Source organism: Macrobrachium nipponense, chromosome 39 (genome assembly GCF_015104395.2).
Source record: "Macrobrachium nipponense isolate FS-2020 chromosome 39, ASM1510439v2, whole genome shotgun sequence".
In the NCBI taxonomy this organism is placed as follows: domain Eukaryota; kingdom Metazoa; phylum Arthropoda; class Malacostraca; order Decapoda; family Palaemonidae; genus Macrobrachium; species Macrobrachium nipponense.
Window position 1 is genome coordinate 33,783,426 of NC_061099.1, and position 21,214 is coordinate 33,804,639.

At 46.4% G+C, this 21,214-nt stretch overlaps 1 protein-coding gene across 1 annotated transcript in view; it reads right to left on the reverse strand.

Annotated features, from left to right (window-relative positions):
* The window catches only part of LOC135210408 (WD repeat and FYVE domain-containing protein 3-like), a 202,300-nt gene that overhangs the window by 35,837 nt on the left and 145,249 nt on the right, over positions 1-21,214 (reverse strand). The window contains exon 36 of the mRNA XM_064243311.1: positions 3,501-3,693. Within this exon, the coding sequence (XP_064099381.1) occupies positions 3,501-3,693 (193 nt within the window). The remainder of the gene's footprint in view (positions 1-3,500; positions 3,694-21,214) is intronic.

Consider the following 21,214-nt stretch of genomic DNA (forward strand, 5'->3'; position numbering starts at 1 on the left):
CCTACTAGAGCTTCGAGAAGAAGCCTTTCTAATCCTATCCTTTTCTAACTTCCTCAAGTAGGAGGTTAGAGCCTTCCATTCCTCCTCACTCATATTCTCACACTCCTTACAGGGATTAGTGAAGGAACATTCATACTCCCTACACCGCTTACATACTGTGTGAGGATCTACTGAGCCCTTCGGTAGTCTCACATTACACCCCTCATTCACATACACTCTAATTACATAACTAGAGTCAGACATCCTGAGAAAAATCCAAAGCGAAATCCAAAAAACAGTCCACAAAAGCGTATGCCAAACCAAAGATCCAAATATGTCACCAAAAAGACAGTCCAGATGATCAAAGGCGAACGAAAAACGAAAATCAGGTCAGGAGGAACCAACAACAATGTTGCTGGAACCGGAGACAGAGAAAATCTGATTAGAAAACGGGAATGGTTCCTATTCCTGCCACCCAGCAGCAGGGCGGTAGATCACCTGACCTACCTGTAGCGTGTGCCGCGAAATTTGAATTTCTGTCGGGAACGACGGAGTCTAAAGTTAAGTATATATCTGACAGGGAAGTTGAATGTACAAAAACTAGTATTACAGGATATAAAAAAGGACACGATAAAATGGACATGAATTTATTTCCGAGTAATACACAATACAATAAGTTTAATAAAATGACAATTTCAAAACAAAATATCTGCAAGTTTACAAACTGAAATGATATGAAATCGCACGTAAATAATCAATCACATTCTGATACTCGAAGAATTTATCAGTAAGCGACTTCAAGCGTTCTGCAGACCTCTGATATTTCTTTTTCCTTGTGTTACACTCGATCCTACCTAATAATTTTTCGATATTAATTTTAGTCAGGGCTTGTTTTCTTCTTAGTGCTACTAAGAATATCCAGATAACTGGATGACATCCAGAGACTTGATGAAGAAATGTGTGGTGCCATCCTTCAATTATGTTGTTTGTCTTGGGCAAATCTTCTTGTACCCTTTCAAAACAGGACCACATTTCAATTTCAAATTTAGGTTGGCGACGCGTATTCCTACGGCCACGCCGCCCAATCCAGGTATCTTCATAGTAGTCCACTATAGGTAAAGCTTCAGCTAGAAATATATTTTCATCCATTAGTGCGCTGAAAGTTTCGACGACTCTATCTGCAGGAACGAAGGCAAGGGCTAGTAGCATGCGAATGTTTAGCGAAAACTCAGCATCAGTGTCATACCTTCTCTTGAGGCCGAATTCACAAACTTTTCTATATACACACCGACACAAATGAAAAAAACACCCGTAATGATTACTAGATGGCAATTCTTCTCCTTAACTGCCTTTACCATAGCGGGCTCAAAATCTGTGTTTACAGACTCAGCATCTAAAGGTGGTGCTATTGTTTTAACAGTTGTAAGGAAATTGATATATGTTTCTTCTCTCTTATTCGGTAATACGGCATAAATCAAAGGTATGACATAGCCGTTTTTCATTCCATGAATTGTATAAAACTGCTCAAAAATAACTGGCACAGTTTTAAAGGTACCGTTCATGAAATAATGCTTGCATGAAGCAAGCACACTAAGATTTTTCTGGGTTGAAAATACCAGCATTCTGTCATCTACTTCTCCGGAAACGAACATCAAGAAAGATTCGCCCTTGCTTGTTCTCATATCTTGTTCTAATAATATTAATTTGTTTCGATGATTAACAGTTGATCTACATTGCTCTTCCTTCCTCACTCAATTGATAGTTTGCTTTATGCTGCTGGTTTGCGGTAGAGCAGCTGCAACACAACCACTTAACTGTGCAGCTGCGTTAGAGATGATAAAATGAGGAGAATCTTGTGTTGATCTTGCGTCAGTCTTCAGTCTATCTAAAAACTTCCGTACCTCAACATTTGTCGAATTTCCAGAGTGATTATGTTCACCGGAAGTAGAACTGATCAAGCCATCAACTGTTATAGTGCAGCCTTTGCACTTTTCAGCAAAATGTTGGCATTTCCAATAGACCTTTGACCACCTTACTTGCTTGTCTTTCACATATACGAATCCATCCAGTAATAGCATGGCTCTTCCTTTCTCGCTTTGAATAAATTCAGCCATGTCTTTTTGCAAAGGGTGTATCCTCTAAACTAAAAAAATCTTTTTGAGTTTTCTTGGAAATGAACAACTGTTATGTTTATCTTTTTCGAACAATTGTTAATTCGAACAATTGTTATGTCGAACAATTACTTTTCGAATAATTGTTTTCGAACAACTGTTTTCGAATAATTGTTTTTGAATAATTGTCCGGATACGAACCAAAACACCCTAGGACAGGTAAATAAGACTGCAAAGGATGTGTATTGTTGGCAGTACATTTTATGCACTATGCCCCAAGTCAACATAAAGGGTTGGTAAATAAATTTGACTGATTTCATAACTCTATCTAAGAGTCTTAGATGAGAGTCAGCACCCAAAGACTACAATGGAAATAGTACTCCAAACAATGAAGAAGTAAACAGTTAAAACACTTAACAACTTCACCATGAAACATTCTAAAACATTTCTTATCAAAAGTTACAGCTAAAATCATAAGAGAGTAATATCAATAGTTACTGCTAAAATCATAAGAGAGTAACTGACATTTAAAACTACCATTTAAATGTAAATCAGGATGCAAAGGCAAAAGTGTTCTGGACTGACTACCATACTTTGACTTTGCAAGGCTAAGCTGCATGCCCCAAAGACTGCTCCACTCATGAAATAATTTTCACAACCCCATCACTCACATACTGCATAATTTTCATGGATGAGAAAATATATTAGTAGAGTATCCTAAAGGATCTGAGATCTGGGTAAGCATATGCACTTGAATTGTTTTCTTTGAAATACTTTACTTCACAAACATTCTACACAACTGAAAGCTATCCATGATCTTTTTAACATTAATATTTTGTATTCCTGAAAAGACTAAATACCTTACCATCAGTAAAATCTACATTCCCTGAAAAGACTAAATATCCTACATCATTAGTAAAATCTACACTAAACACAAGTTGATCAGACTTCATGTACATTATTTCCAACCTCTTGTTCCAAAAATAGTTTAACATTTTCATACAATGAAACTTTTCTTAGACATATATTAAGCACTATACGTACATGTTACAAGACTAAAAAGACTTCATGAGACATCAAAAGACAAAGAACATTTTGGGAATACAGACCGTTACATTAGCATTGGGATTTGCTTTCAGGCATAAGAGGCGATAATAATAGCAGGATTAGTTTTTGTTTGATTTGTGAGTGTAATGCTTTCAATGGATACATATTAGAATGAAGAAAAATTCATAAGACTGAAGCTAAACTATGGAAAAATATACTTAAAGAATACAAACTTATATACTATTATAATAAGATGTGAACTAAACATTTTACAGCAGCACTTACTATGTAACAGGATACGGTATCACCTAAAATACATTTTTTACTAATAATAAAGGAGAAAGTCTAGATAGTTTTACTCACTTTTTCTTCTTCAGGAGAAGTAAGACTAGGTGGTTCCGATGAACCAGTATAAGGGAAGAGTGTTGATGCTAAAGCTGCAAGAATATCTCCCGAAAGGAAAATTGGCAGGAAGTCACCATTTTGTTGATAAAGGAACCTCAGAAACTGAATAAGGGTAACTGGGTAACTCTGCAGCCAATCTGGAAGTTCTTTTCTAAAAAAAAAAAAAAAAAAAAAAAAAAGAAAATTAAAAGAGATAAATATTGGCACAAAGAAGGTGGAATAAGAGAAAAACAGTAAGTTATTGTCCAAGATAACCATAAAAATAGACAGTGTGATATAGATGTACCCAAGGATTGTTTGTGTTTATTGGCCACATCTCTCCAGAATACATTGGTAGGTATTTAATTCCTAGGGTTAGCTTCTCAGAACTCTAGTGAGCAGCTGTTTATCAAGAACATACGCTAGGACTAACCTAACCTACTGTAACTACTGGCTATAACAAATGTGCTTTTTTCACTAAAAAGGCTAACCGTGATTTTCATAAAATAGATTTAGGAAACACCCAAAATAGAATAAATTTAAGTGCCTAAAGCTGTTGGAAACAAATTACCTTTTCCTCCTATCCTCTTTTACAAAATACCAAAATGCCAAATTTTTAAGAGTGCAGTACAGCAATTGTATTTTTCCTAGGTATACAAACTTTTGCCTTTCATTTATGGAGTATCCTGATCACACACCAGACAGGCCATGTAATGACTAAACAATGAAGCATGGTGGATGAGGTGGTTTACCTCCAATATCAAAGGCAACAGTTTGTATACCTATAAGAAATTCTAATTACTTTTAAATTTGGCATTTGTTCATATAGGGACAAAAAAACTACTTGCATACATGGAGGTTCATTACTTAGAAAGGAGGTAGATCTTCCAGGTAGGGCTGAGCCCTTTGCAGCTGGAGCAGAGTGTCACCATGCAGAAATAAATCACCAGTGTCCCACTACTGACCCTGCCTTGGAGGGTTGGATGGCAATGTTTTGCTGGCATTGACCTGAGAGTAAGGCAGCATTGCTCCACTGGCACTGTCCAACTCTCCGGGGTGGTGCTTTCCTCTATCCCTGCTCCACGTTACAAGCGGGATCACATCAGACTAATCATGAAAAACTCAGTCCTACCTTCATGGAGGAAAGAAATCACTGATTGGCAGCCTTTATGGATCATAAAATCAGCAGGTCTGGATAAAAGGCTCTACCTTGCCTCCCTCCCTCTTTCTTATTGTAAGGGAGAAGAGGGCTTGCATTCTAGTAGATTAGTGGAATGGAAACTTATGCCAATTACCTGTACTCATATGGGTTCAGTTTGTACTCTAGCAAGAATGTTCATGGATATGGGTCATGGCAGAGAAAACTGGTTGATGCACATGCCATGTCTTCTCTCTGGAGCTGCACACTCAAGTAAATGTTGAATGAGCCATGGGATCCTTGAATGGTTCCTGGTAATTACAGTACGTACTTGTTTAGCCACTCACAAAAAGGTGCTGGTGGGGGGGGGGCCTCCCTCAAGTAGAATCAGTTGAAGATAATCTAACAACTACAGACAGCTGCCCTCATTACCCACTTAACTGAAAAGTTCTTCCAGACAGCGAGAGAGGGCCCAACGCCCTTATGCTGTGAGCTCGTGGGCGTGTTGGAGGGTCCACCTCACTATCCAAGAACTTGTGAGCTTTAAGAGATTACCTCCTGTTGCCAGAAATACCAGTTGGCTGGGAGACAACTGGATTCAAGAAAGCAGAGGGTTCTCACATGACACCACCACAGAACAAAGTAGACAGATGAGGCCATCCGCACACTTTAAAAGGTGATTGCTAAGGAGCAAGAGCCTATTCTAGCACAAAGCTAGCTTAATCTAGATAAATAAGCAGCGAAAGAGGAGGAGCTGCTAGTACAAATATGATCATTTGTCAAAAGGTGATAAATACAAGGTAATAAAGGGGGAACTTCCCCTTTATGGCCTCATATTCATCACCTGAGTAAGATGGGAAGGGTTACTGTCAGAAAGGGAAGACATTACAGGACAAGTAAACGATTAAAAAGAGAAGTATTGATGCATGGATCAGAAACTAATAAAGTAAATGTAATACAATGTCTCACTCATCAATATCACTCTCCAAAAAAGTTCAATACGTGTGCCAGTATATGCGAGCATTAAACTCTACCAAATAAATCCTTTGGAGAATGCATCAAACTTGAGCTAGAAGATGGTTGAGAGAGAGGAGGTGAGGGGCACACACCTTGGCCTCAAGACACACCTTAGTTCCCTGTCAGTGGAGAAGACTAACACAGGGCAGTACAGAGGGTGGCAGGCTAGAACCAGACGAAGACTCCAGCACCTCTCTTGCAGGGCAAACCGGAAAAAAGTTAATCACTATGGGGGGAACCTCAATCTTCACCTATATATATATATATGTGTGTATTATACATACATATATATATATATATATAATAATATAAATATATATATATTAATTATATATATATATATAATATATAATATATATATTATTTATTATATTATATATAATATTATATTATATATACAAGTTTTTTTTTGCCATGAAGGAAAAACCTTTATTTATACATAGCATCACTCTCTTAAACCATAAATGGCACATAAGGCAGAGTAAAGGGATTAAGAGAGGAATCAACCTATCAGGCAATGGAAGAGGAGGTGAAGTAACATCGGAAGAAAGAAAAAGCTGAGCAGGATTATGGTCAGCCCTAACAAATTGTCAATGTAATATATCGGCCTCTCACATCTACCAATACTTCACAAAATTATTCATCCTCTCATCACAAAACTCATTCCTATACAGCTTACTGCTTCTATCTCTGCTTGCTATAGATAACATATTGCAGAAACAGAAAACAAGCACTATACCAATCAGGAGACAACCAGCAAGAAATAGTAAAAAATATTACTGCTGATATACACCACACTGACAAAGACATGGCACGAAGAATGCTGACAAAAATGTAAACCTTTCTGTGCTACCTGGTGAGAAACAGGTGATTACAGAGACAGTTCATGCAAGTCAGCCTAGTGTTATTTTGTTTTTAATGACCTTGCACCTAATGCCACGAAGATATTAGCTAACTTTAACAGCAAGTAACATTCATTCCAAATAATCAGAATACATGTAATAAGTTTATCTTGATAACAGTCAACATTGAGCAATTCCCTCCTACAAATCAAGAGAAAGATTACCAAAATACATATGGAACCCTTCAATTTCTTGTTAATGATGTTTACCACATAAAATCTAGGTAAATAGAAGAAGAGTAATTAAAAAAATACTATGTATTCAGAGCAATTTTGTTTAAAACTACAGTATTACAGTAAAATTACCATAAACTAAAAAATCACAATTTGTCGAAAATTGTATTTTTCCTAACTATACAAACCTGAGGTCCTTTAACAATAGGAAGGTAATCAGTGCCAAGCTGGACTAGTCGTCAGCTTAGAACAAGGGGTTCGATAGTTAACTGCTTGTCTGGTAGTCGGGAGTCCCGCCCGACAGAGAGGTAAAGATTCACTTTGCTTTAGGCCCAGGAAAACAGAGTGAGGAGTGGCATGAGGTGGGACTATGTGTAAAGGACCTCAGGTTTGTATAGTTAGGAAAAATACAATTTTTGACAAATTGTGATTTGTTCCGATACGTATACAAACCCTCGGTCCTTTAACAATAGGAAGACTCACTTATTGGTGAGTGGAATCTAAGTCTTATGAACAGACTGGTGTTCATCCGACCTTGGTTCCCTCCCTGGTCGTAAGAGCAGAGAGAGGGATCCTAGCCTCTGTCCAGCTGATCGGGGTGTGCACAGCAGGATCAGTGGCCAGACCTCTGGACCAAATTCATAAGAGGGAGGCAAGCGTGCCTCTTATGAATAGCAAGCAAGAACTAGTTCCTACTTCAAGAGCCAAAATAAAGGTCTGGGTTTGTCTCTTGTTGGCATCCACTCCCCCCCTTGTAAGGGGAGTGGTGGATAACTGCTCCCATCCCTACTGAAAGGGATAGGCTGGCGCTCGGTCGCGTAGCTTACCTGCTTCTGCCTCCTGTCCAGCGTAGTGACGACTGCGGCCCTCTGCCCACAGGTAGAGGAGAGAAAAGAGGAGGAAGAGAAGCCAGTCACACACTCTTTCACTCGTCCATTCATGCAGTCACATAAGGATGCGATGCTGTTCTGTCTGCTCATGAGCTGTGTAAGCTACACCACCTGTTGGGCAGCCACCACGGGTCCCAAGGAAAAGGTGTCCAAGGACCTGTGGGCAATATCCCGAAGGTAGAAGGAGGTAAAGGTGGTCTGGTTGGACCAAACCCATGCCTTCAGAACCTGCGCCACGGAGAAGTTCTTGCGGAAAGCAAGGGTTGGGCTCTCAGACGAAGTGTACGGGTGTCGTCACTACCATCCGCATCGTACGCCCTTCTGATCACCTCATGAAGCCAGAAAGAAAGTATGTTCTTGGATACCTCTTTCTTGGTAACCCCGGTGCTAATGAAGAGGCGTCAACACTCAGGCCTGAGGTGCCAAGTTCTCTTCAGATAGTGCCATAGCGCCCCCACAGGACAAAGCAGCATCTCATCCGCATCGTTATTGGTGAAATCCTTCAGGGAGGGGATCGTGAAGGACTCGAACCAGTCATCAGGGACCAAAGGGTTCTGAGTCTTTGCTACGAAATCCGGGACGAAATCGAGCGTCACAGATCCCCATCCCCTCGAATGCTTAACATCGAAGGAAAGACCTTGAAGTTCCCCTACTCTCTTTGCCGATGCCAGGGCCAGCAAGAAGAGGGTCTTGAGGGTCAGATCCCTGTCTGATGACTCTCAGAGTGGGTCGAAGGGTCTTCGAGTCAAACTTCTAAGGACGAGAGTCACATCCCACCCCGGGAGCCTGAGTTCCCTGGATGGGCAAGAACTCTCGAAGCTCTTCATGAGGAGGGAGATCTCGAAGGAGGAGATACAGTGGGCCCCCCGTATTCACGTTCTCCGGATTCGCGGATTTCTCTCGGGAACGTTTCCCCGCATTATTCGCGGAAAATTCGCTCATTCGCGGTATTTTTCTATGAGAAATATCCGCAAATTTGTTTTTATTTTTTTTTTATCAATTTCATCATAAAATGCACTTTTTTGATAAAACTACTACAAAAAACCAAGTATGAACATCTTTAGTGGTTTTTCTTGAGTTTTAACTAACAAAATAGGCTGTTTTTAGTGTTTTCATAGGGGTTCCAAAAATTTGTGGGTTCTAACTATTCATGGGGGGGGGTTGGTCTGGTACGCATCCCCCGTGAATACGGGGGACCACTGTATCCACTCCCCGCAGTTTGAGGACTAGGGCCAAGGCAGCTCTGTATCCTTTAACTGCGGATACGGAGAGGAGCTTCTCTCAGCAAAGGAAAACGAGGAAATCCGCTACCTGCCGAAGAGTGGCTCTGAGAGAAGAGAGACCCCGTCCATGACACCAACCACAGAAGACGGCCCACTTCCCCTGGTACACAGCTGCAGAGGACTGTCTAAGGTATCCAGCCATCTCTGTTGCTGCTCAGCGAGAAAAGCCTCTCGCTCGCAAGAGATGGTGGATAACAGCCAGCCGTGAAGAGACAGGGATCGAACCGAGTGGTGGCACCGTTCCACGTGTGGTTGGCATTGGAGGTTGTGCCAAGGGGGAAGCTCTCTCAGTGCTTCAGCAAGCAGAGCCAGCAGGTCCAGGTACCAAACGGCCTGGGGCCATTTGGGTGCCACCAGAATCATCCGAAGATTCGTGGTGACCAGCACCCTGCTGATCACCTTGCAAATCAGACAGGATGGAGGAAAGGCGTAGTATACGAAGAGGTTGTCCCACGGATGTTGAAGAGCGTCCTCTGCAGCTAACGATGGGTCCAGCACAACTGAGTAGAAAACCTGGAGTTTTCTGTTGTGCCGGTTGGCGAACAGATCCACGACTGGATGGCCCCACAGGTTGAAGAGCCTTTCCGCCACGTCTGGGTGAAGGGACCACTCAGTCCCTATTACCTGATCCTGACGGCTGAGCTTGTCTGCCACTACGTTCCTCTTGCCTGGAATGTAGCAAGCTGCCAGCTCTACTGAGTGAGCCATGGCCCACTCGTGCACCTGCAGCGTCAACTGGTGTAGCGGATGGGACACTAGGCCCTCCTACTTGTTGACGTAAGCCACTACCGTGGTGTTGTCACTCATCAACACCATTGAGTGTCCCATCAGACATTTCTGGAACTCTTGGAGAGCGAGAAACGCTGCCTTGAACTCCAGGACGTTGATGTGAAGGTGCTTGTCGTAATGATCCCACACACCCGCAGCCAGCAACTCCTCCAGGTGTGTGCCCCATCCCTTGGTTGACGCGTCTGAAAATAGCAACATCTCCTGGGGGGGGGGGGGGGTGCAAAGAGGCACTCCTTTTACGAGGTTCCTGTCGTCCAGCCACCAGGCTAGGTCCTGCCTCACCTCCTCCATGAGAAAGTAAGGCGGATCTCTTGCCTGTGACCAACTCTCCTTTAACCTCCATTGAAGAGACCGCACGCCCATGAGGGACTAGCTTCTCGAGAGACGACAGGTGACCGATCACAACCTGCCATTGCTGAGCTGGCTGTTCCCTTAGAGACAGGAACCGTCTAGCTGCCTCCCTGAACCTGCTGATCCGCGAGTCCGCGGGGAAGACTCGCCCTGCTACCGTATCGATTAGCATGCCCAGGTACTTCATCCTCTGCTTGGGCTCGAGATCTGATTTCTCAAAGTTTACCATGATCCCGAAATCGCGGCAGAACTCGAGGAGTCGATCTCTGTCCTGTAACAACTGCGAGCGGGAGCTCGCCAGGACCAGCCAATCATTGAGATACCTCAGAAGACGTATCCCTACCGAATGGCCCCAAGCCGACACCAGAGTGAACACTCGTGTGAACACCTGTGGGGCGGTTGAGAGACCGAAACAAAGTGCCCTGAACTGGTACACCGTCCCATCGAGGATGAAGCGGAGGTACTTCCTGGAGGACTGGTGGATGGGTTTCTGGAAATACGCATCCTTCAGGTCCACCGAGAGCATGAAGTCGTTCTCCCTGATGGACTCAAGCACTGAGCGTGTCGTTTCCATCGAGAACCGTGTCTGGCGAACAAATCGGTTCAAGGGAGAGAGATCTATCACTGGGCGCCAGCCCCCCAAGGACTTCTCCACTAGGAAAAGTCGATTGTAGAAGCCCGGCAACTGATCCCGTATGATCTCCACAGCTCCTTTGCTCAACATGGCTTCTACTTCCTGCCGAAGTGCTACGTCCCTGGCAGAACCGGGAACGTACGTCTGTAGATGGACCGGGTTGGAGGTGAGGGGTGGCTGTGACTCGAAGGGTAGCAGATACCCCTCCCGAAGGACATCCACTATCCAGGTCTCGGCTCCGTAGCGCTGCCAAGTTGCCCAATGGCTCGCCACTTCCGGCAGCAGGTGAGGGAAAATGCCATCCCTAGCGTTTCCCCTCTCTTAGACTTCTTCTTCCCAGTTCCTCCTCGAGAGAAGGAGGACTGGGAGGAGGGCTGGTTACGGTCACTCCTTGGCGAAGAAGTCGAAGGCTGAGTCTTTCCTCTCGACTTCGACAAGGAGGTCGTCTTGGTTGAAGAGGAAGCGCCAGCTAAGCTCTTGGGCTTAGCTGCAGTGGCTTGAGGCTGCCCAACCGCCTTCGAGACTGCCTGGTGGACTAAACGGTCACTGTCGTCAGTGCGCCATTGCTCCATCTCTCTTGGGAAGAGAGTCGGGAGAACTCAGCACTGGTCCATTGCAAAGGCCCAAAGCCGCCTCGCGCCCTGCCGACCTGGTCACTCGGGTGAGGACTGCGTCCCTACGCCTCAAAACCAGGTTGGCCCACAGGTTGGCCGTCTAGTGGGCCAGGTAGGAAATCGCCCTACCACCAGACTGGCACAGTCTCACGAAAGCCGGGTCTCCTTCAGGAGTGATGTTTCCCGAGGAGGCTGCAACCTTAAGACACTGTAAGGGACCACAGGTCTAACCAAGAGACTGCTTGGAACGCCAGCTCCGGGTTAACTTGCTTGGGCGGCAGAGGGTCCTCTGATTGCACATAGAAGCACGTTTGTCGTGGTAGAGGTGGGGGAAGGAGCTTGGACAACCTGCCGGACCAAAGTGAGTCCTCCTGTCTGGAGACGAGAAAGTCCACCTGGCCCAACACACTGTTGGCCAAGGCTGATCGCGGTAGGCCCACTGTCGTACTGGGTTCCCTCTTGGGGCCCCAGAACGACTCCAGCCTAGACGTAGGCTCGGAAGGTGGGAGCAGCGACTCTTCCCCGAGGTCATTATGCTGACTAATCGGCACAATTACCTCCGCAAAAGACCTCTGGATCTCGGGAGTGACTGCATCCTGCGGAGATGGGCCGTCAAACCCATCCAAAGAGAACGCCTCCCAAGCACCTCCTCCCTCCAAGAGGAATCACCACAGACCCCTCCTGATCTCATCCAACCACTTGGGTGTACGATCTGGTCAGTCCTAGGACCATGCCAGGTTCGTAGGCCCTCGTGGAGGGATCACGAAAATCGCACTCCTCACGATCACTCCTGATCAACCCGCTCTTCCCGATGTAGCCTGAGGAAGTTGAAGGGATCGGAGAGGAAGACCTAACGGCCCATCCCTGCCCACCGGCAGAACTGGTGTGCTGGGGGGGCTGCAGGCGACCGCCAACCTGCGTTGGCGATCGAGCTGCAGGCCTGGCTACGCGGCTCTCCAGGGGAGAGCGGCTGGACTGAGAACAGCAGCGACGGTCCCGATGGGAGTAGAAGTCAGGGGACCGACAGAGTCCGCTGTCGCGGTGGGAGCGAGGCCTGTCCTCACAGCGCGCCACGTCGCCTGAACCAGCCAAAGCTGGTCCTGGCGACCGAGGGGACCTCTTCCTTGCTTCAGCCCGCAGCTGGTCTGGGACCGTCGCATCAACCCTGGGTACCGGCGGCTTGCCATGAGAGCGATTTCTGGCCTGGCGGGAGTCACCTGAGTGGTCCTGGAATTCTTGGAGAGCGAGGAACGCTGCCTTGAGCTCCAGGACGTTGATGTGAAGGTGCTTGTCGTGATGATCCCACACTCCTGCAGCCAGCAACTCCTCTAGGTGTGCGCCCCATCCCTCTTACGAGGTTCCTGTCGTCCAGCCACCAGGCTAGGTCCTGCCTCACCTCCTCCGTGAGGGACACGGGGAAGTACGGCGGGTCTCTTGCCTGTGACCAACTCTCCTTTTGTCTCCACTGGAGAGACCGCAGGTGAAGACGCCCGTGAGGGACTAACTTCTCGAGTGACGACAGGTGGCTGATCACAACTTGCCACTGCTGAGCTGGCTGTTCCTGCCGAGACAGGAACTGGTAGGCTGCCTCCCTGAATCTGCTGATCCGCGAGTCTGCAGGGAAGACTCATCCTGTTACCGTATCGATCAGCAGACCCAGGTACTTCATCCTCTGCTTGGGCTTGAGATCTGACCACGATCCCCAGATTGTGGCAGAATTCGAGGAGTCGATCCCTGTCCCGTAGCAAATGTGAGCGGGAGCTCACCAGGACTAACCAGTCATCGAGATACCTCAAGAGACGTATCCCTGACGAGTGGGCCCAAGCAGACACCAGAGTGAACACTCGTGTGAACACCTGTGGGGCTGTTGAGAGACCGAAGCAATGTGCCCTGAATTGGTATACCGTCCCATTGACGATGAAGCGGAGGTACTTCCTAGAGGACTGATGAACGAGTATCTGGAAATACGTGTCCTTCAAGTCCACTGAAAGCATGAAGTCGTTCTCCCTGATGAAGTCGAGTACGGAGCATGCCTGTCTCCATCGTGAACTGAGACTGGCGAACGAATCGGTTCAGGGGAGAGAGATCTATCACCAGGTGCCAGCCCCACGAAGACTTCTCCACCAGGAAAAGACGGCTGTAGAAGCCCAGTGACCGATCCCGTACGATCTCCACAGCTTCTTTGCTCAGCATGGCTTGGACTTCCTGCCGAAGTGCTACGTCCTTGGGTGTTCCGGGTACGTAAGTCTGAAGGTGGAACTGGGTTGGAGGTGAGGGGTGGCCAAGACTCGAAGGGTAGTAGATACCTCTCCCGAATGACGTCTACTATCCAGGTCTCCACTCCAAAGCGCTGTCATGTTGCCCAATGGCTCGCCAGGCACCCCCCCAATTCCGGCAGCAGGTGAGGAGGAACACCATCCCTAGCGTTTCCCACCTCTCTTCGGCTGCTTCTTCCTAGCTCCCCCTCGTGAGAAGAAGGGCTGTGAGGAGGGCTGGTTACGGTTGCTCCTAGAAGAAGTCGAAGGCAGAGTCTTTCCCCTGGGCCTCGACGATGTGATCCTCTTGGCCGCAGAGGAAGCGCTAACCAAGCTCTTGGGCTTGGCCGCAGTAGCTCAAGGCTGCCCAGACACCTTCTAGACTGCCTGGTGTACTAGCCGGTCACTGTCATCAGTGCGCCGTCGCTCCACCATCTCTCCAGGGAAGAGAGAGGAGGAACTCCGCACCGGTCCGTTGCGAAGACCCAGAGCCGCCTCACGCCCAGCTGCCCTGGTCACTCAGGTGAGGACTGCGTCCTTACGCTGAAGAACCAGGTTGGCCCACAGGTTTGCTGTCTGGTGGGCTAGGTAGGAGATGGCTCTACCTCCAGACTGGCACAGTCTCCCGAAAGCCGGGTCACCTTCAGGAGTGATATTTCCCGAAGTGGCTGTGATCTTAGACACCGTGAGGGACCACAGGTATAACCAGGAGACTGCTTGGAATGCCGCCATGGCGGTTGATTCCAAGGCGAGTGCCTCTTGTTGCGAGAACCATAAGCTCTCCAACAGGAGCTGCTGCAGAGACACCCCTGGAGTTAGCCTAGCTAGTTCCGGGTTAACCTGTTTGGGCGGCAAAGAGTCCTCCGATGGCACGTAGAATCTCCTCTGTCGCAGTAGAGGCAGGGGAAGTAGCTCTGAAGACCTGCCAGACCGCAGCGAACCCTCCTGTCCGGAGACGAGAGAGTCCACCTAGCCCAGCACCGAGTCAGCCAGAGCCGATCGTGGCAGACCCACCGTCGTCTTGGGTTCCTTCTTAGGACCCCAGAATGACTTGAGCCTGGAGGTAGGCTCAGAAGGTGGGAGCGGCGATCCTTCCCCGAGGTCATTGAGCTGACGAATCAGCGCAATAACCTCTGCCAACGACCTCTGGATTTCGGGAGTGACCGCGTCTTGTGGAGTAGGACCGTCAAGTCCCTCCAACAAGAGTGCCTCCCGAGACGCTCCTCCTTCCAAAGGAGGAACTGCAACAGATCCCTCCTGGTCTCCTCCTGCCACTTGCGCATACGACCTGATCGGTTCTAAGATCGTACCAGGCTCGTAGGGTGTCGTGGTGGGACTGTGAGGAGCGCGCTTCTCACGGTCATTCCGGATCACCTCGCTCTTCCCGGTGTAGCCCGAGGAAGTTGAAGGGATCGGAGAGGAAGATCTGACGCTCCCCCCTCGCTCACCAGCAGAACCGGTGTGCTTGGGGGGCGGCAGGCGATCGCCAACCCGCGGTGGCGATCGAGCTGCAGGCCTGGTCGCCCGGCTCTCCGGGGGAGAGCGGCTGGGACCAAGAACAACGGCTCCTGTCCCGAGCGTCAGAAAAGCTGCTGCTGGTCCCCCTACCCGCCCGGTCCCGGTGGGAGCGGCGGTCAGGTGACCTGCAGAGTCCACTGTTGCGGTGGGAGCGGGGCCTGTCCTCACGGCGCGTCGAGCCGCTGGAACCGCGGCGACTGAGGGGACCTCTTCTTTGTCTCAACCCGCGGCCGGTCTGGGAGCCCACGTATCGCTACGAGAGTGATCGCTGGCCTGGCTGGAGTCACCTGAGCGACTCTCACCTGTCTTCCGCTCCCTGCCTCAGTCCTGGCGCCGAGCGAAGTCGGAAGCCTAGACTTTGGCTCGTGAACGAGAGGCCAAGACGGAACCTGATGCAGCAGCAGAACCCCTAGCACCAGGTGAGGAGGTACCGGTGTTAGACGGGTCCCCTCTGGTCCCGGACTTCTTCATCCTTGCGGAAGGAGAGACGGGCCCCGCCCCTGAAGGAGCAGGAGGACCAGCGGAAGACCCCCCATCCCACCGGAGTGATACGGGCCCTTAGAAGTAACTGAAGAAGACTTCTTAGGGGGGGAGGAGACAGCCTTCTTCTTCCTCGGCCATGAAGCCTTGGAAGTCAAAGGGGAAGAGGCGGTAGCAGACGACGACACCTTCCTCTTCTTCTTCGTCAGCTTCCTCAGAATAGTCGTCAGATCCTCCATCCAGGACAGAGCCAGGGCTATTGCCGAAGCAACACGGCCCGGCTACACCTGTCCAGAAGGACCTGCGACTGGAGCAGCAACACCACGGGCAGGAACGACGTCGGCAGGGGCTGGTCCAGGTAAGGCAGGAACAGCAGGAACAGCAGGAGGCAGGGCAGCGGCCAACGACCTCCTGGATACTGGTGGCAGGTCCAGGGACGAGCTCTTTGGGCACCGGAAGTCGGGGGCCGGGGCGAGAGTGGCGAACCTGGGCGGCGGTGTTACGACCCTCCTCGGAACGCTAGGGAACGGTGCCTGCACTGCAGGTGAAGGGGTCACCGTAGCAATATGCTGCATATAAACCAGGTGAGGAGGGGCGGCATACCCTGGGGTTGACACGGTGGTGGTGGTGGAGGTTACCGGATTGTGTGTGACCGGAGCAGAGCCACTCGTCAGGTGATGCAACAGCCCCCAAACACTCGGTGTCCCCTGGAGACCCAACGAGCACCACACCTGGCTGAGGTCGTCACCTGCGGCAGTCGCACCTGAGGAGGCAAAAGTCGGGTTAGTAGGAGGGGTTCCCCCTCGCCCGGGGGGGGACAAGTCCCACCCCAAGCGAACGGAAGTCCCTGAGTACAATTGGATGTCAGGGTACCTTGCCCCCCTCCTCCACGCTCGACGGATCGGGCAAAGAGAAGGAGCAAGAAACACCCCCCCCCTCCCCGAAGGAGAAGGAGCCATACGCGGGAGCTGAGATGGAGGGAGGAAAGAAGACGACGTGTCCGTGACCAGGGGAGTAGCCGGAGAACTTTCCGATGACTCTTTGGTAGGCTTACGTCGCTTCCTCCTCCCCTCAAAGCGCGCCCACTGCTCCTCCGACCACAAAACACAAATATCACAGGGCTCGGTGTGAGAGCATTCGTGCCCCCGACAATGAGCACACAATTCATGAGGATCGACTTCCAAGAAGGAGCGGAAGGCCCCACACTTACGGCCCTCCACACCAGGGCAAATCCTGCAGCTGATGGGGGGGCGTGGGGAACTCTCCAGCTCACGAGAATCCATGATAAATTGTTAATAATACAAAGCACACGTACTTACACTATTGAGAGAGAATCACACAAAAGCAAACCAAGGTTTGGAGAAAACAAAGCATACGACAAAAGGCGGGCAGAGAGTAAAAGTGGAGAACACGTCTGTCACCCAGCGCGGCCGAAAGCAAAGTGAATCTCCACCTCCCAGTCGTGCGGTGCGCTGACTGTCGGACAAGCAGTTAACTAGCGAACTCCCTTGTTCGAAGCTTACGACCGGTTCCAGCTGCCGCAAGTTACATTCCTATTGTTAAAGGACCGATGGTTTGTATTCATATCGGAACACATTGGGATGTGCATTATTTGATTCTGATCAACTTTGGATTTTTCTGTTTGACTTCATGTAATGAATCAATAAATAACAATAATTTTATATAGTACCTTGGGAACACTGGTGAAGTTCCCAAGGTCTGTCATCAGTGATGCAGTCATGACATCATATTAGATGGACAATTGTTAGCAATTAATATTTTGTTTTGTGTAATACTGTATCTCATTTCTTTAATCTCTTCTGGTTCATCATCCATGCCAGCAAGTACGTAAGTCTCTTGCTTTTAGCTTTGCCTCCAACATTTTCCCAGATCTTTATGTTTTCCCTTTTGAAGTCTTCTCAGTTCAGGAAGTGAATTATTGTACTCCCACAACTTCATAATTACAAACTTTAAAATAAATGGTATTGCTTCCTTATACTGACAGTGTTACAAACTACATACCAATAGATTATATTGTGTACGAACACATAATCTTGAGTAATAAAAATTTGCAAACAACATGAAAATATTCTTCATCACAATTTCCAATTCTTCTTAAGCTCTCAACATGATTAACACTACATTACTTGCTATGCAGATTACACATGGAAGCTAAAAGAAGACAGCCATCGTATTCTCTACTTTAATAGAACCATGCAAAGCTTAAGTAACATATAATACGTAATACATTCAAGCCACATATTTGGATTCATAACTACAGTAGCCCTTCAAGCACATGCTAGCTGTCAGATAAAGGAGGCAAATCAAATCATATCACATCAGGCAAGGCTTGTTTCGACTTATAAATCTTGCTGCCTGGCAAAACCTAGCACACTATTTTACGCTCAATGAAAGTAAGCAATTAGGTCACACTAGATAAGATAACTTCTGGAAAAAATTAAGCTTCTGAAAGGAAAACCAAACAAGGGTAGCATATTAAGTAAACACTTAAGCAATGATGCAATTGCTGTACATACTGCAATGCCAAATTTTTAACACTGTTTAAAGACATATGAGGCATTTCAAGATAAGAATATAATATTAATACAATTAAGATATAAGTACATAGGAAATCAAGGCATCATATAAAAGCAAAGAATTCAGAATAAAAAAAATTCAGGACAAGTTATGAAACTAACAAATGTTCAAATAAAGACATAAATGTCAGTGAAATTTGGTATACTGTTCTTTGTGAATGTAAATGTTGTGTTCCATATGTCACACCATTGCCCTATAGTACTAATTATCATTAACAATTTTACCTGTAACAGTTTCCCTATAACACATACGCACATACTGAGAAATGTTTAACACTATGTTAATGTATTTAATTTAGTACAGTACCATTTTGTATTTAGTGATGTTAATAAAAATTATATGAGAGAGAGAGAGAGAGAGAGAGAGAGAGAGAGAGAGAGAGAGAGAGAGAGAGAGAGAGAGAGAGAGAGAGAGAGAGAGAGAGAGAGAGAGAGAGAGAGAGGTTGGGCACACAGAAATTGCGTAGTATGTTTCCTAACATGATACACAAAGAGGAAAGCATTGGTCATATGGGTGTGAGATATAGAGCGATACCCACTGGCTCCAGGACGTTGATATGGCACTTCCTCAGAAAAGGTGATCAAGTTTCCTCTACCTGATGATCCTCACAGTGTATATCATCACTCATATGGATGGTGGAGTCAGGTTGACTTAATTGACCAGAAACCCCTTCTAGGTCCACGGATGGAGTATCTTAACTCTCTGACTCCTCGGATGAAGGCAATTGCAAAGTCTTTTTCTGGCATGTGAGAGCCAAACTCCATTTACATCCTTCGGTCGCAGTCTGAGTGCTGAAGCTACCAGACAAACTGGAAAAGACCAACAGCAGTTCCAACTGCGTTTGGAAAAGCTGGGCTGTTTGAGGAACCTTGTCAGGTCCTTCCTTATTCTGGTTTGAGTGCTGTTTGGAAGAGACAGCCGGCCTCAAAGAGCTTCCCAACAAAGTCCCAGCCAAAGAAAACATCTGCTGGGTGTAAAGTGGAATTTTTCCCAATTTATCAGGTAGCCTTTTGGTTGGGGTCTGTCGACTGCCATTCTCAGGTTTTTATAAGCACTCTTCTCTGGTGGTCCAACAGATTAGCCAATTGTCTTTAAGTTAGCCACGAGCTGAATTCCTTCTTTCCTGAGTTCCTGGACAACTATTGCTGCTCATTTTATAGATTCTTTGGGTAATATTTAACCTTAGAGGTATGACTTTGAATCTGTAAAATTTCCTTTCCTATCCAAAATCTTATGGAGTGGAAGAGAACTGATGGGGACACGAAATGCCAGTACGTAAAATTTCCTTCCCTATCCAAAACCTTATGGGGTGGAAGAGAACTGATGGGGACACGAAATGCCAGTACGTACTATGTGTCTTTCAGATCTATAGAGATGGTCCAGGTCCCTGCAGAATGAGTGAATGTACTTGAGCAAAAGTAGTCATCCAATAAATGTGGCAAACAAAGTGTTTGTTCAATCTTGACAGGTCAAGGACCAACTTTTATTTGGAGGATGTGACTGGTGGCAAATAAACATCTTTCTCTGTAGTTCCCTTTATGAGGGCCTTCTGAATGTGTTCTTCCATAGGAGTCTGGTTTTTGGAAAAACCCCTTTAAAGGGGGAGGAGGGTGTGACCATTTCCACCTTAGCCAATTTTCTCTTTGAAAATTCTTGACACAACTTGATGAAAAATTACTGCAGTCTGACACTGCACTTGTATGAGCGGAGGGCAACCTTTAAGGAGGATTATCGACAGTAGTGTAATTTAGATAATGCAAAGTGAAGCACACAGACCTTCTCATAGGTAAAATGAGTGGCAGTGTCTTACACTACTTTCTTGGCATAAATCCTGATGGTGAAAAAATCACCATTCAAATGCATTGTGGGAATGTAAATTTTTAATTATGTCGGCAGAAATATTGCATGTATTCATCTGGGAAAAACTTGCAAACAATCAAAATGAATGTGAATGAAATCCAAATATATATATGAAGATAACCATGCTGCAAAAAAAATCGGTAAAACACCAATTTTCAGCAAAACAATGAAAGGGGGTTGCAGGCAGTACCTAAATGCAGCGACAATGGCCTTGCAAATTGCAAAACAAGTTTAAAGGTATCTCATGATTTTTGTGATAAAACTACCATTGTAGGAATGCCTTCATAATGACTAACAATTCTTAAATGAAAAGACAGGACAGAACATTTATAATAATTTTTTTTTATATTTGAATATAAATACCTGAATGGCAACTCTCATATTAAGCTACAATCTACAAAAGATTATAAGGTTATGTTCAAGGTCATATTAAGATGAGAAATATTCATGACAGAAAATATGTTTTGAAATATCTACAGGCACAGGAAGTAACATAAGAAGAAGAAGCAAAATGCAGAGGAGATAAGCATATCTCAAAACTGCCTAAAAATGGAAAAAAGTACATGGAAGCTTTAACATTCTTGAATACCATGGGGCACTGAAGTAGTGATGACCTGCATACAAAGGTATTTAATTCATCACAAAAGAGTACAGCAATGTTTAGTATTATGTACAATGACTCAGTTGAACAAATCGAAGTGTAGGCCAATTACTCAGAGTTAAACCAGGTAACAATGAGAAGATTCCTAAAGAAATCAAGAATTCTTGAGACTTGGAAAATAATGAAATGACATGCTCAGCCTAGTCTTGTCCTACAGAAGTTTGATCCCTACACACATGGGAAAGAGGGATGGGAATCAGGCACTGAGAATGTTATGAAAGATCTCTCCTACTCAAAACTGAGGACACTGTGTGATCTTGTACTGAGAGGTATCGTCCATTAAGTCAACACACTCTACACATGTCAAAATAAGGGAGTAAACCTTACCTCTCCCATACTGAAACTGTGTCCTTGCTGAAAGCAGCCAAAACCTTATCTAATACCTGCTTTTCAGTAGGTCATAAAGAAAGTTCCTTTACCAATGCTTTAGCATTCCTTGGTCCTATAAAATATAATATCACCTTAAATAAGCTGCACCTTCAACCAAACAAAAAAGTACAATGGATAGGAAAGCCAGTAATAAGCAAAAA